The sequence below is a fragment of the Cricetulus griseus genome, assembly GCF_003668045.3.
Source record: "Cricetulus griseus strain 17A/GY chromosome 1 unlocalized genomic scaffold, alternate assembly CriGri-PICRH-1.0 chr1_1, whole genome shotgun sequence".
NCBI classification, from domain to species: Eukaryota; Metazoa; Chordata; class Mammalia; order Rodentia; family Cricetidae; genus Cricetulus; species Cricetulus griseus.
Genome location: NW_023276807.1, coordinates 944,482 through 959,932, shown reverse-complemented (window position 1 = coordinate 959,932; position 15,451 = coordinate 944,482). Strand labels below are relative to the sequence as shown.

Sequence of the window (15,451 nt, the reverse complement as noted above, 5' to 3'; positions counted from 1 at the left end):
AGTGGTGGACTGTGACCTGGAAGTGTAAGTCAAGTAAACCCTTTCCTCCCCAGGGAGGGTTGCAAAAGTTCAGAGTGTTCCATCACAGCAGCAGAATGAAACTAGAACCTCCCCAACCCCTGCCTCTTTTACCCTTCCCAGCTCCCTGTTCCCAAGCCTAGAGGGTCCTGCTGGGCATGCTGTTGTTGGCGGGACAACTGTCTGTCCTGTCATCTCTGATGATGGGTGACATGCCAGGGGCTGCCTGTGTGGTCTCAAGCCTATCTCGTGGTAACACAGACAGGGACCGTGATTGGCCCCATCTACAGGTGAGAAAAGTTGAAGGGACCAGCTCCCCATTTCGGCAGCCATAACAGCCGAATATGTACTTGCCTGACCTTGTCCTGGTCACTAGGAGGTCAGATGCCTGCCTCGTGGCAAGGAACCAATCAGAAGTTAGCTGGTGGTGCTATGCTTTACGGCTCTGGGTGTGCTTTACAGACAAGTGCACAGCAATGACTCGCAGAGCATAGCAACCACCCTGGGAGGGCCTATGGGCCATAACAACCAGTTGACCAATCAACACAGGGCAAGCCCTCCAAGCCTGGAGGCACACCAATCCTGAGCCTGTGCATACACCTACACACTCCCCTTACGCTGCCCTATAAGATCTCTATGCAGTGGCTTCTCAGCGTCTTTCCTAGCCATCTGCCATGGTGGATGGGTGAAAGGCCCGAGCTAACATGGGGTTATCTCGTTAAACAACTGCAATAAAGCCTCTTGCTGTTTGCATCAAGCTTTCGACTCCGCCTGGTGATTGGGGTGGCCGAGGTCCTGTGCTGAGATCCTGGGGGCCTGAGCCTCTGGGGGGTCTTTCAAAGTGAGTGTCAAAAAGCCTAGAACACAGTTAGTGGGTAGTGAATGCAGGCTCTAAGCCACAGGGAGAACCCCAGGAAGAGCTGAGCTCCATCAGCACTCCTCACTTGGGGATGTGGGCCCAGTATCTGTCACTCCTTTCCAACTTCCCAGGCTTCATGTGCCTCAAATGCAGACAGAAGGCATTGGGGGGGGCGAGAAAGAAGCCTGGGTGGGTCAAGGGCCAATGTGTGGCTCTGAGGAGGGCAAAGTTAGGGCAAGATTGTGATCAAGATGGGGAACCAAGGCCAGACTGGTAGGTGTGGTCAGGGTCAAGTCATGTGTTGAGCACTAAGCAGGGTCATCACTACTGGAGCACATTCTGGCTCTTTGGTGCTACCCTGGTGGGTTAAAACAGGAAGGAGGTCGTAGGTTCAAGAGGAGCCAGTGTTATAGGACTCCCATGAGTCTCATCCTTTCCTCTGCCATTCTCTGAATGTCCCCAAGCTGTCCCCATATCTCTGCATAGGTTCCCTTCCCTGCCACCCCAGTGTACTGCTCCCATGTGCCCCCCTACCCCCGGAGCTTTCTCAAGCACCACCTAGACATATCATCACCTCAACTCCACTCTGGTCAGTCAGGAAGCACAGTCTCCTGTCCTGACAAGACTTGTCTGCCAGGAAGCTAGTCCCAGCTTCAGGCTGACTAAAGAATCGGTGTGGGGCTGCTCCAGAGGCTGCTGGGAGCTGGCTGTGACTGCAAGCCTGCTCTGGGGACTTTCCTGAGCTTGTGCTCCACCCCCGAGGATGTCCCAGCTGACAGCCTGATGGAATGCTCTCGAGCCCAGAATGTGCTACCTCCCATATTCATTCACTCTCTGTTGCAAATAGGGAGGGGGCATGCCAGTGTGTGCTCAGGTGTGTGAGGGTCCCAGGAGGGAAAGACCTGTGGGCCCTGCCTGCTGTCAGGCCATGCTTTGTGTCCCCAGTGTGGCTGGGAGAGCGCACATGGCAAATGAACCAGTGTGGAGATGGATTCGGGCACTGATAATTTCAGACAGGAAGGCACTAAGGTGTGTTTGATATTCATGTCAGACAGGCAGAAGGTTGCGTTCAGGCCCCTTGCTATATTCAGAGGACCAGAGAGAGAGGAAGGAAGAGGGGGACAGAGAGGGATAGGGAAGTGGAGCAGCGATCTTCCCATCATTCCTTTGGAATATGGTATCTGAGGACAGGATCCTCAACCATCTCCCTCTTTGTCTCCCCAGCCTTTCTTTCCAGAGGGGATCACAGGTTTCATGTAGAGCGAAAGCAGGGGCATTTCTCTCTCACTGAGCTCCAGGGCCCTGGACTCTCTAGCCATGCATGCAGGTGGCTTGGCAGCTGAAGCAATGGTACAATATGCTGGGAGCAGGAAAGGACAGTTACAGCTGTGGGGACACAGCCCTTTCCCACTAGGCCTCTGACACTTCAAGAAGCACTCACCACCCCTCACCACGGAAATGTAAGGCCAGTGCCCTGGGTACTTACAAACACCTCAATGGTGACAGGGACGGTGCTGTAGAGAGGGGGATTGCCAGCATCCTTAGCCATGACTGTTAGGTATATCAGTCCATTGGGTATCTGTTCGTAATCCAGTGGGCGGCTCACACTGATCACTGGAACAGCAGGGACAAGGACCTTAATAAGTAGAGTTCAGCTGCCCGGTTGCTGAGCTTCCCTTGGGTACAGGTGGCATGGCAAGTGTCCTGGGCATCCCTTGGTGTTGTGCCTACCACTGTGCTTGGCTCTGTGCTGAGTGCACCAAGTAACCAGGTAACTTTGCCACCATTCCTCTGGACTCCGAAGAACATGGCTGCCAGGGAAAGAGTTCGGCCGCTATCTCCCATTTCTTTAGATGGAGACTATGCCCTCACCAAAGGAACCACACACACCTGTCCAGAGGACAGTGAGGCTCATCCAATCTGCCTCCTCATGGGCTCTAGTCACCCCAGGCTTCCTGCTGTACCTGCATGGTTGGCCATGGGCCTAAGATGCAGAGAAAAGTCTGGCTGGTGTGAAACAGCTCTTGCCTTGGGGGAGATATGACCTCTGACAATGCTCTACTGCAGCCACAGGAGCCCAGCAGCTTCCAGGGTATATGGAAGATGGAGGGTGCTTCCACCCCTGGAGGGAGCCATGACTGCAAGGGGCCCACCAACCCTCTTTCCAGATAGGCCTTCTGCCCTGCTCTACTCTTACCTCCGTAGCCTTCATACACACTGATGTCAAAGTAGCTGCCGAAGGCGGATGCATTGACGATACTGTAGGTAATCTGGTTGTTGGGAGGGGAGTCTTCATCTGTTGCCTAGAAAGAACGGGGCAGACAGGGCCCAGTGAGATCACCAAAGACCTGGGGCCAGGACAGTGTAGTGGGGAGGCAGAGCCCAGCTCCTCTTGGCTCTTCTTCAGATGACAGCTCAGGTCACTTCCTGGCTCAGGTCCTCAGGGATCTTCTTATTCCTCAAAAGGAACCCACTCTCTGGCTCCTGGAAAAACTTGCGGGCACAGAGATGGGCTGAAAAGTGGAGCTGGGTTCTTCCAAAGCACGCATGGCATGTCAGTGTCCCATATTCTCTGTCCCAGTCCCAATACCTCAGGCTATGGATGCCCCTCCACCAGGTAGGTCTTCTATTCAGTTTGTCCCTAAGGGTCCATGTATTGATAGCTTGGTCCTCGGTGGTGGTGGGGGGCTAGTATTAAGAAGTAGTGGAAGGTGGGAGGTGATTATGTCAGCAGAGGTTCTGCCACCAGCATGGATTAAAGTAGTTTTGGAGCCACCCTGATCAAGACCAAGTGACTATAGAAAAAGCATGCCTGACCTTGAGTCTGTCTTGCTTCCTATCTAGCTGTGTGAGCTTCCTTGCCTGATCCACTCATGATGCTGTCTACAACACCATGAGATAGCCAGGAGACCATAATTAGAGGTCAAATTGATGGACACACACACTTGATTTTTGTTATAAAATATGCAGCCTCTGCTATTGTGCTCCAGCAAAAGAAAATAGATCAAGATGGAGGTCCTTGGGTATCCTGCTGGGGCCCTCATGCCCACTGTAAGTTCTTATAATTGATGCTTGCCATCAGTCCATCAGCCTCGTGTGAGCAGGGCCCTATGGCTCTTGAGTGTAACAGCATGCCTGGTTTGGCACACAGTAGGTTCCTATTAAATGTGTATTGTATGTGAGCAAGGAGGGAAGCAGACATTCGGAAAGGGACCAGGGACCCTTCCTCCTTTGATTGAAGGGTCCTCTTTCTAGAGTGTCTCTGACTCTAGAGAGGCTCCAGGGATTTTCAGCATGCTGGCTGCACTTGGGGCTGAGCCAAAGGGAAGCCATGCCAGGCTAGGTGTCCCAAAGTTCCATCTTTTATGCACCACATGCCTGCTCTTCACCCTAGCCTTCATTGCTGTTTGTTTCAGAAACAAGCTTCAGGGAGAGAGCCTGGGCCCGGTCACTTTGGATATGAGGATGGGGTGAGGGGACTTGAAGTCAGGTTAGAGATCCCTGCTGTGCCCTTGGACTTGCTGTAGGGGAAGAACAGAGCCTCACTCATTTCAGGTGGGCCCTGCTCTCTACCCACAGTCTTCTCTGCCCATCTCTCCCTTGCTTCCCCCTTTGTGGTTTCTGTGGCTACTTTACATGAGTGTGTACATTCTCAAGTGTGTGTGTACACATGTGTATAGATACATGTGCACCTGTGTGAGTGTGTGTGTGCAGGTCAGAGATTGCCATCGGGTGTCTTCTTCAGTGTTCTTTGCCTTACCTTTCAAGTCTCTCTCTCTCTCTCTCTCTCTCTCTCTCTCTCTCTCTCTCTCTCTCTCTCTAGGTCTTTAAAGACAGGTTTTCTCTGTGCAACAGCTCTGGCTATCCTGGAACTCGCTTTGTAGACCAGTCTGGCCTCAAACTCACAGAGATCCACCTGCTTCTGCCACCTGAGTTCTGGGATTAAAGGTGTGCACCGCCACTGCTCAGCAAGGGTCTCTCCCATTGAAACTGGACCATGCCAACTGACTAGCATGGATCCTCCTGTTTCCCCTCCTTGGCACTGGGATTATAGGTGTGAGTCAGCTTTTACTTGGGAGTGGAGGACTGAACTCAGGTCCTCATGTTTGATGGCAGGCCCTTTTCTACTGAGCCATCTTACCATGCTAATGGTGGTCTTACAATGGCCAGCCCACTCTATGACCTTGTAAGAGACATGGGGGATGTCTTTATGCTAAATGGCCTGACATCTGGGTTGAAGCAGACACTCTGAATGTGTCCCTTCTGGGTCTCTAGGGGCAGGAGGTGAGTCTCAGAGGAGCTCCAGTCATGTAGATAGGAGTCGGGTACCTCCTACAAGAACTCAGAGGAGGAGATAACAAGTGCAGGGCTCAGGGGCCTTACCCTGAGCCGCACCAGCTGTGTGACAGATGGTTCGTTCTCCCTCAAAGCACCCACATAGGCATCCTTCTGGAAGGTGGGCACGTTGTCATTGACATCCAGCACATTGATCCGGACCCGGCCTGTGGTCTCTTCACCACCTCCATCCCGGGCAATGACAGTCAAAGTGAAACGCTGGATAAGTTCGTAGTCCAGCCGAGCTATCAGCACGATGAGTCCCGTGTCCTTGTCCAGGGAGAACCTGTGTCAGGTGGGGAGGAGTGTGAGGATGCCAGGATTAAAGCAAGCATGGATGAGCTCTTGCAGGGGCCAAGGACTACTTTACAGGACCCTCTCTGTAAGCAGGAGCTTTGCCCACTGGGCATGTTTAGATAATAGAGAACTCAGGATACAAATTCTGCTATCTGATAGTTGGAGAAGGGTGCTGGGTCCTGTCTTGGAGCTGATACTGTCAATTACTGGAGGGACCAAGCCTTTGGGAGGAGGCTGGTAGAAGTGTTCTGGGGATCATGAGGGCCAGTGAGACCAAGGCTCCAACTATCCTTCCAAATGTGCCCTTTAAAAACCCATGTGAGCTTACAGGTCCATGTGTAGGCTTTGCCTGCTCAGCAGTTAAGCCTGGACATTCAAGCCTGGACAGTCCCTTGGGAAGCTCTGGGTCCAGAGATGGGAAGAGAGGAGAGACGATCAGGCCCCATGAACACTGGGCCCATGAGAACTACACTGCCCCAGCCACAGCTGTGCCTCTCTCTCTCTCTCTCTCTCTCTCTCTCTCTCTCTCTTCTCTCTCTCTGTGTGTGTGTGTGTGTGTGTGTGTGTGTGTGTGTGTGTGTGTGCGTGTGTAGGTGTACTTGTTTGCACATGTGTACAGAAGCCAGGGCTCAACTTTAGCTGTCAGATGTCATACCATCTACCTTGTTTTTGGTGATAGGGTCTCACTGACCTGGAGCTCACTGATTTGGCCAGACTGTCTGGCCTCTGAGCCCCACAGGACATCTTCCTGTCTCTCCCTCCCCTGGGATTACAAGCATGTACCATCACACCTAGCTTTTTTTTTTTTTTTTAGATTTTATTTATTTATTATGTATACAACATTCTGCTTCCATGTATATCTGCACACCAGAAGAGGGCACCAGATCTCATAACGGATGGTTGTGAGCCACCATGTGGTTGCTGGGAATTGAACTCAGGACCTCTGGAAGAGCAGTCGGTGCTCTTAACCTCTGAGCCATCTCTCTAGTCCCACACCTAGCTTTTTTCGCATGGGTTCAAGATGGATCAAACTCGGATCCTCATACCTGCATGGTGAGCACATTTCTGACTGAGATGCCACCCCAGCCCTAGGCTGCTCATTCTTAGCAGCGGACCTGCCCTGTGAATTCAACCAGGCCTTTGGTCATGTTAGATTGACAGGGCTTCCCTTGGCCTCTGCTAAACTGACAAGAGGTAGGCCAGGGCTAGCCAAGGATTACATTACCGCTATGTGCAGGGTAGCATAGGTCATGCAGTGAGACAGGTGGTCTACCTAGTAGCCATTGCATGCTGAGAGCCACTCTTTTGGTAGAGACCATATGTCCTGGTGGTAGAGGCCATGTACAAAGGTCTGACCCTGTTGCCTACCAGCTGTGTGAAGTTTTGTAAGTAACCCAGCCTCTCAGAGCTGGGATTCCTGTCGGATGGAAGCGAGGAGAGTGCCGAAAACTGAGTCCCTATCAGTAATGAGGGAAGATCCAGGACCCAGGCCAATGCATAGTGAGCATTTGACAGAGCGCCTGGTGCACAGTCAGGCCTCAGCTGTCCTCTGTGGCCACTGGTGGCAGGAACAGCAGTGTTAAAACTTCTGGGCTTCCAATGGGGAGGCCCCTGCACTCCTGGGAGCCTCCGGAGGTGGACTGGCGTTTTGCCCTGGTGGGTGGGGGGGACTTCGAGAGCCCATCCCACTTGAAGGGATTCGCTCTTGTCTCTGAACACATGGGGAGGGCCTAGGCCCAGCACAGGAAGATTTGGTGGACTTGGTGGAGCCCCGGTTGGGGGCCCTACCCTGCCTGGGGAGTGGTGGGTGGATGGGGTGGGGGGTAGGTTGGAGGTGGGGGAGAAGGAATGGGGGTGAGGGGAGGGAGAGGGAGAGGGGAAGTACATGTGAAACAAGCCTGTTCCCTAACTTGAATTAATAATAATAATAATAATAATAATAATAATAATAATAATAATAATAAAACTTTTGGGCTTCGTAGATGTCTGCTTAGGTCTATGCCCAGAGAAACCCTGTACCAGACAGCTTAGGGGCTTAGTCAACTGGTTCCAGTAAGAGTCACACTAACACTCTCACTCTACACTCATGGTTCTCAACCTGTGAGTCGTGACACTTTTAGGGCCGAATATCAAATATTTACACTACAATTTATAACACTGTCAAATTTACAGTTATGAAGTTGCAGCAAAAATAAGTTTATGGCTGGGGGGGTCACCACAGCATGAGGAACTGCATTAAAAGGTCACAGCATTAGGAAGGTTGAGAACCACAGTTCTAGAGTTCTGATTCTTGGAGCGTCCTTGGGCACAGGGCAGTTTGCTGGACTCTGAGTCATCAGAGACTGCTGCCAAGGGGCGGGGCAGGAACTCACCTGTCAGGGTCATCACTGAAGAAGTAGTTGACTTCCCCGAAGGTGCCCACATCATTGTCGGTTGCCTGCAGCGGCAAAAGAGATTGTGACTGGTTGGCCAGGAAAGGGCCCAGGCCCCCTATGTCACTTCTCTATGTTTTCTGTGGTCCAGCCAGATTGCCCAGAGCCCATGCTGTTCAGCAAGGTGGTCACTAGCCACAGATGGCTGTCAAGTTACACAGGAGAGCACAGTCCTTCTAGAAGGCTTTGATGGCTGGGGCTAATGGCTTCTGTTTTACCCTGGACATGACTGAAGAATGTCATCCGGTTTTTCTTTCCCTCTTCCTCTCCTTCTCTTCTATCTTGCATATTCAGCAGGCCCTCCACATAGGTCACTGTCCTCGACCTCAACTCTGGCCCCTTCCTAGACTAATGCTTTGGAGCTGGCTAGCTGTGGCTTGCCCCCAGGTACCAGTTGGCTGAGCTGACCTTGGGGTTCACTTACGTTGGCTTTATTCTCAGGCTTCTCTCTAAGATCATATGTGAGTCGAGACTGCAGCTAAAAATATGTTTTAATGCCTCTCTGCTCAATATTTTCTGAGGTTCTTTTTTAAAAAGCTCCCAGATTCTATGAAATCTATTAAATTCTACGTTCTTTATAATAAACCTGAATTTTCATGAGAAGCTAATGCGTGCTCGGTATATCCAGTTCCGGAAGGCAGATAGATGAATAATATATTTCTATCCCAAATGAATGAAATGAAAAATATGTTTATACCCAAAGAATTAAGACCTTAGTTAACCAGAAAATGTGGCTATTCATAAAGATGCCATTTCTGAGGGTTCTGGGCTGCTGGCTTTCAGGGCACTGCCTCCTGCACCCAGTTTCCACTCAGTGTCTCCACAGCAATGGTCCTGGTATCTGTGTACAGACAGAATTCTCCCTCCCCCATCCTCCACCATGGTCCCAGCCAGGTTCGAGCTGGGTTAAGCTTCTCAGTGTAAGTGCTGAGTAAATACAGAAGTAGACACCCACTCCCCGAGGGCCTCCCCTGCCCGAGCCACTCCTTATGACATTACCAGAGACTTAGTACCTGCCTCACACGCAGAGATGCCATTCTTGTAACAAACCCAAATGATAGATGGGGAAACTGAGGCACCACAATGGTTCATAGTTTACCCAAGGTTCACAGCTTGGGACAAAAAAAAAAAAAAAAAAAAAAGCTCACTTTGTATCCCACACCCCTGGCTGCTGAGTGGCCTCCTCTAACCCGAGAGGAGGACTGTTCCAGAAGGAAAGTGGCCTGGGTATTCCAGGGCAGAGGCAACCACAGCTCCCCTCGTGACGCCTTCGTTCTCCCCTTGCAGAGACTGAGGAGAAGGGAGGGTTGGGGAAACTTCATGCCTTTCATCCCTAAGTCCCAGGGGCAACACAGCATCCAGGGTATCACCAGAGGCCATCACTGTTTCTGTGTCTGACAGAAAAACTGACACCACACCCTGGAGTCCTTTGGTGGAGGCCGGAGTGGGGTAGAGGCACAAGATGGCCCCTGTCAAACCAAATGGCATCCTCCTACGTTTGAGGAAAGGCCTGGTGATGCTGCAGAGTGGGGCCTCCACCTGGTGGGCTCTGCCTGGCACAGTGCCTGGCACACAGCAAGGACAGGTGATTCCTGGTGCCAAGAAATGAAAGGGTAACATCTAACAAGAAAAGGACTGTGGGGAAGCAGAAGATGAAGAGAGAGGGAGGAATGATGGTCAACCATGCTTGTTAGCATGATTGGACCTGGAATCAAATAAAAGGCAAGTTGCTGGGCACACATGTGAGGGATTTTCTTGAGCAGGTTATTTGAAATGCGAAGAACACACTAGTTGTGGGAGGCATCCCTCGTTAAAGGAGGTGGAAGAGGAAGCTTCAGCTTTCCCTGTTTGCCTTCACTCTTGCAGGCAAGTTCCTCCAGTGTAATGCTGCTGCTATTGTTACTACTGCTGCGGGTGTGGTTCCCTCACTGATATCAGAAGCCTCTTCAGGGTTCCAAGTAGATAGAAGACCAGCAGCAGCTCTCCAGGAACCCTTTAGACCTTCAGTGCTAGGTGGGACTGCTAAGGCCCCAGACCTTGTAGATGGAGCAGCCACTGGGTTCTCAGCTTCACCATATACAGCAGCCATTGTTGGACTACCCAGACTTCGTCACGGAAGCCGATCTAATAAGTCGCCCTTCAATAGATATTTGCTCCATTGGTTCTGTTCCCCCATGGAAGGATTCAAAAGGCGCTCAAAAGGAGAGAAGTCACCCAGAGAGAAGAAGGGCAAAAGTGACCCAGCAGGCACTTGCATGTCCCTGCCTTGAAAGAAGGTCCCATGCAGGTCTGGGGACTTGCCTTTCACTCTTCTGGGAGTGCTACAGAATTGCATGTGAACTGTTGGGATAGGAAGAACTGCTGAGCTCCCCTAGTCTAGCCCCTTCACTCTGGAGTTTGGGCCTAGAACAGCTGAGGCCCAGAGGAGTCCGCTGGGGATCAGCGGAGACCATCTTAATGTAGATGCTCGTTGCTTCCCCCAGGCATGCCCTGTCTTCCCTGGGTGGACTGGACTCAGTATAACTTCCAAGGAGCCTGGTTGGTCCCTAGGGTCCTCTCACTGCCTGCTCAGGCCACCAAAGCTGATGAAGGAACATTTGTGAGTCCCTTGGTGTCACCATCTAATGACTGTGTGAAATATGTAAGCCTAATACCAAGGTGTGGGCTGTCTTTTCTTTCTCAATTGCATGAAGCCAAGGTGAGGTCAAGAACTCTGTGCCTATGAGGTGGGGAGGGGAGGGGCTACCAGCCCATCCAGCCTATGCAGCCACCTCCAGTTCAGGCTGAACCACAGACAACTCCAAGGACAGCGTAGGCTGTGCTGCTCTGTGCCAGGTTTAGGGCCCTTCTCTAGCCTGTCTTACCCCCTGTCCTGCTCGCCTTGAATCCAGCCTTAGCTAATGCTTTAACTTTCAGCCCTTTTAGCCTGGGCACCCCTGATGCAGGGTGAGGACATGCTGACAGATGTGCTCAAAGCCTATCTGGGGCCTGTAGAGATACTTGTGTATCTGTCTATAGCTACATCTGTGCCCATCTGCACGGTGCAGAATAATAAATGAACCTGTGTGTGTGTCTATGAGTGTGTGTGTGTACATATATGTATATATATATGTACATGTATACATCTATACTTAGGTATGCATATGTGTATATATGTGTTTGTGTGTATGTGTGTACATGTATGTATGAATGTATATGGGGTATGTATGTGTATGATTGTGTACACATATGTGTGTATGTCTATATATATATAGGTTTGTGGGGAGTATGTGTGTATATTTGTAGAATATGTGTACATGCATGTCTATGCATGAATATGTACTTGTATGTATATACATGTGTATGTGTTCATAAATTATATGCTCATACATATTTGTGTCTTCCTGCATATATGTGTTTTTGTGTATATGTATATGTTTGTGGAGTATGTGCATATGCATGTCTGTGTATAAGTGTCTGTGTGTATGTGTGTTCATGTGTATGTTTCTATGTGTGTATATGTGTTCCTGGAATATGTGTACGCATGTCTGTGTATGTAGAGACCAGAAGTTAGTGTTAGGTATTCTTCCTCAGGAGCCATCCACCTTGCTTGAGACAGGGTCTCTCACTGGGACGTGGGACTTGCAGATCAGGTGAGGCCGGTTGACCAGTGAACCTCAGGGATCCTGTCACTACCTCCCAGCTCTAGGACTACGAGCCGGTGCCACCACACTGAATCTTTTATAGGGGTTCTGGGAGTTGAACACTGACCCCCATATTTGTGAAGTCAGCATTTGACTGGCTGAGTTGCCCCATGAGTCTCTCTAACAATGTGGCCACATCTCTACCAGGTAGGTACTGATAACCCATCCCCCACTGTGGCTTCACTATGGAATGTTCCCACATGCTCATGCATCGAAGGCTTGGTCTCGGCTGGGAATGCTATTTTGGAGGTTGTAGAAACTTTGGAAGGTGTACCCTAGCGGGAGGAAGTAGGTCACTGGGGGCAGGTCCTTGGAGTATATTGCACCTGGCCCTTTCCTGTCATTTTCTTGTAGGACCACATCCATCACACATTCCTATCACCAGGATATTCTGTCTAAGGGTATATGAGACCAAATGACCATGGGTTGAACTCTCTGAAGCCATGAGCCAAAATAGATCCTCAACCCTTAACTTGTCCTGTCAGGCATGCTGGTCTCTGTTACAGAAAAGCAACCTTTACCAATGATGAGACAGAAATTACCTGTCTTCACATGCCCATTTAAACCCATTTGGTGCCTTGAGGGACACAGGACCCCTGAGTGCTACCCTCAGAGCTGGACATCCAGCATCCTACTGCCCACCTGCCACCCCATGCAGTCAGGCAGCTGCTGGCCTGACTCCATCCTGCTCAGCTCTGTCTCCTCGAGGACCCAGGAAGCTATTCTCTTCCCCAGACCTGCTTACAGCAGCTCCCTGAAGTTCATGGCCATAGCAAGTGACAGACAGGCCATGGCTCGCATCAGAACATGGCCAAAGGCCTGTGGATAGAGACTACAATCCCCTCCAGATCCAAGCAGCCCTTCTCTGCCACAGTCCAGAAATGAGTACATGGATGTCCTGCAGGAGACTCCTGAGGCCTCTGGGTCAGGTAGGTGGCTGCGGGAATGGAGGGGAGGTGGCTCAGTTGGCCACACAGGTGTCTCAGATTGTACCTGGTTACCCAGGCAACCCTGGGCTCCAGGCGAATACCTCAACTAGTCTCCAGCACCTGATTCTGACTCTTGTGTGGAGGCCACTGCCCCGTCTTGTCTCCCCTGGATGCTGAGTTGTCACTCACATACAGACATACATATACTAGTACATTTTACTAGCCATCAAGGTTCTTGAAGGGCTTTAGGGGTAAGATGTAAAATCTGATGGCCAAAATGACTATTTTCCATGGGCACAGAGATGGCTTAGCAGTTAAGAGCACTAGTAAGTGCTTCATAAAGCTTGCTCCTGGGCAATCAGCATGGCTTCACTGGCCACTCGCTGTCTACTGCCTTGTTTATCAATGGAGCAGAAGTCAAATATGCTAGCCCTTTGGAAAATGTATGACTTCACTTCACAGTAAAGGGTTTGAGTTCTGTGCACAACACAGGCTCTTCTAGAGGACCTGAGTTTGGTTTCCAGCACCCACAGCAGGCAGCTCACAATGGCCTATAACTCCAGTTCCAGGGAGTCTGATGCCATCCTCTAACCTCTGTAGGCACCTGTATACATAACACACACACACACACACACACACACACACACACACACACACTCAAATAAATAAATAAATAAATAAATAAATAAATAAATAAATAAAATCTTTTTAAAAATGACTGACCTATTCTAGGAAAAAACAAAAAACAAAAAACTACCAACAACTCAATGTCTCCTTGTTACTTGATGAGCTAACCCAGACCAATATCCTGATGTCTAGACTAGCCACAGTACAGCTGGCTTTTGTTCCTGTAGCCACATCTTCCCTGATGCACCATGAGTTCTTTTCATTGTGTATCACTCAACCCCTTTCATTTAAAACTCTGACCTACCCATCAGGACCCAACCAAAATGTCCCTTCCCTTAGTGAGGTCTTTGAACATTTGCTGGTCATGGCAACAGTCCTTGGTCACATCTCTCCTGGAATGCATGGTACAATCTGGGGTCCTGAAAAATCACTCCTGTGCCCCCACTTTCTTCCTGGTGAAGAGGCCCAGGTCCAACTTGCTGTTACCTGCAGAGTTACGTGTGGACTCAGCCTATGCCAATGGAGTGAAATCTCATTTCTAGCCAAAGATCCAGCACATTGGGCTTCTGCTCTGTGAGCAGATGCTCCTGTGGCCAGTGATTAGGGGCAGCCTGGGGTTCATGAAGCACCTCAAAATCTGACTACATCTAAAGACCAACTGGCCACAGCCTGGAGATGGATGGCTCTTTTGGGGGAACGGCAGGCAGAGCACAGTGGATATTCAGGGCAGATGGAGCATGGCTGGCCTACCTGGAGCTTCCTATAGCACCTGCCCTGCCTGCCTCACCACTCTGTAAAGTCTTTCCAGCGTTTCCAATGTGCTAGATTGCTATACCAGGAACCAAGCATCAAGTCCTCTTTGAAAAGTGACTTACAATCGGAATAGGGAGTTAGATGGTTGAGAGAGAACTAGCTAGATAGTGAACACACTGTCTGGAGTCATGAGGAGATAGGGCAGAGAGTGAGCTCTAGGTGGGACAGAGGCTTGGAGAGGTTGGACTGGATGACAGAAGGGTCTGTGGTAAGGTGCCCAGTGTCTATAGGACAACGCCTGGCTGTACATAGAGCAGGGTACCCAGGCCTGCGGACTCAGAACATCTTTGCTTCCCCACCAGGCTTTCCACAGACCAGGAGGAATTAGGGTGGTCAGAATTGGTCTCCATGGTCAACACATGCTTCCAGTGCTAAGCACCTGTCTCTATGACCAGTTCATGTCCCCTTGGTCAGTTTCTGCCCCCATGGTCAGCACCATGTGGTCAGCTCCGGGGTTAGCACCTGTCCCACATGCCGCCCCTAGGGGCATAGCGTCATGTCAGGCTGGGGTGCCAGGGTGCCTGGTTTCTGGAGCATGTCCTCAACCTTGCCCTGCACTGCTTGCCTGGCAGAGCGCATTCGGCATTTGAGTTTCATGATTGTGCCCACGGTGCTTATTTTCGTGATGGACAATGCCAGCACAAGTGTAATTTTCTGCTGTGGCCGAAAAGGAAAAAATAAAATAAATACACACGGGGAGAAAATTCCAAAGGTTAAGACAAGGTGAGTGGGGGAGCCTGGAGAGGGAGGCGGGTGGTCCCCAGATTGGTCAGAAACGCCAGTCCCTGCTCAGTATGTCAATGGGAGGGGCGGTCTACCTTGCTTCCTCCCCCCCCCCCACATTTCACTAAAGGCCACAGATTTTACAAATATTTTCTATGCTTTTATTCCATCTGCCTAATAACACTGTGGGACCCCCATTCTACAGAGAAAGAAGGGACCAAGAGCTCTGTGAGGTCAATTCGCTTGCCCAAGGTCACGCAGCCATAGTGCAAGGTATACGAACTGGGCAGCTGGAGCCTAAGCTGCTAAACATGGGCCTTCCGGCTCACCTGCATATCAAGGGAGGTCTGGGCGCTCCCAGTCTAAAGGAGCCAGGTGCCCTGCCAGCACTCTCTCCTCACACATCCCTACACAGTGGTCCCTGTGCCTCCCTATGGACCCTTAACTTGACCTTGTTAATGTTCATCTTCTACTGCTGTGCCTTAAACTCCGCTGACTCCCGCCTGCTCACATTACTCTAGATGGGTTTTCTTTGGGCCTCCTTCCAAACACAGCCCCACCCTTCCTGCATGCCATACTCAGCTATCTGACTCTTTTCCTGTTGGGACAGGCCTCTCATCTATACCCAAGCCAATCCCTCGGCCCCTTTTGGGAGACTAAAATCTGTCCCTCACTACTATACCTTTTCCCTTTCTCTCTCTCTCTCTCTCTCTCTCTCTCTCTCTCTCTCTGTGT

General features: G+C 50.6%; 1 protein-coding gene across 6 annotated transcripts in view; it reads right to left on the bottom strand.

The window, feature by feature from the left end:
- Cdh23 (cadherin related 23) overlaps positions 1–15,451 on the bottom strand; it is a 332,359-nt gene that overhangs the window by 120,729 nt on the left and 196,179 nt on the right. For all 6 annotated transcript variants that reach the window (XM_035452205.1, XM_027388310.2, XM_027388311.2 and 3 more), the window contains 4 exons: positions 7,882–7,946; positions 5,261–5,498; positions 3,075–3,180; positions 2,364–2,491 (listed from right to left, as the gene is read on the bottom strand). In XM_035452205.1, coding sequence (XP_035308096.1) covers positions 2,364–2,491; positions 3,075–3,180; positions 5,261–5,498; positions 7,882–7,946 — 537 coding nt within the window. The remainder of the gene's footprint in view (positions 1–2,363; positions 2,492–3,074; positions 3,181–5,260; positions 5,499–7,881; positions 7,947–15,451) is intronic.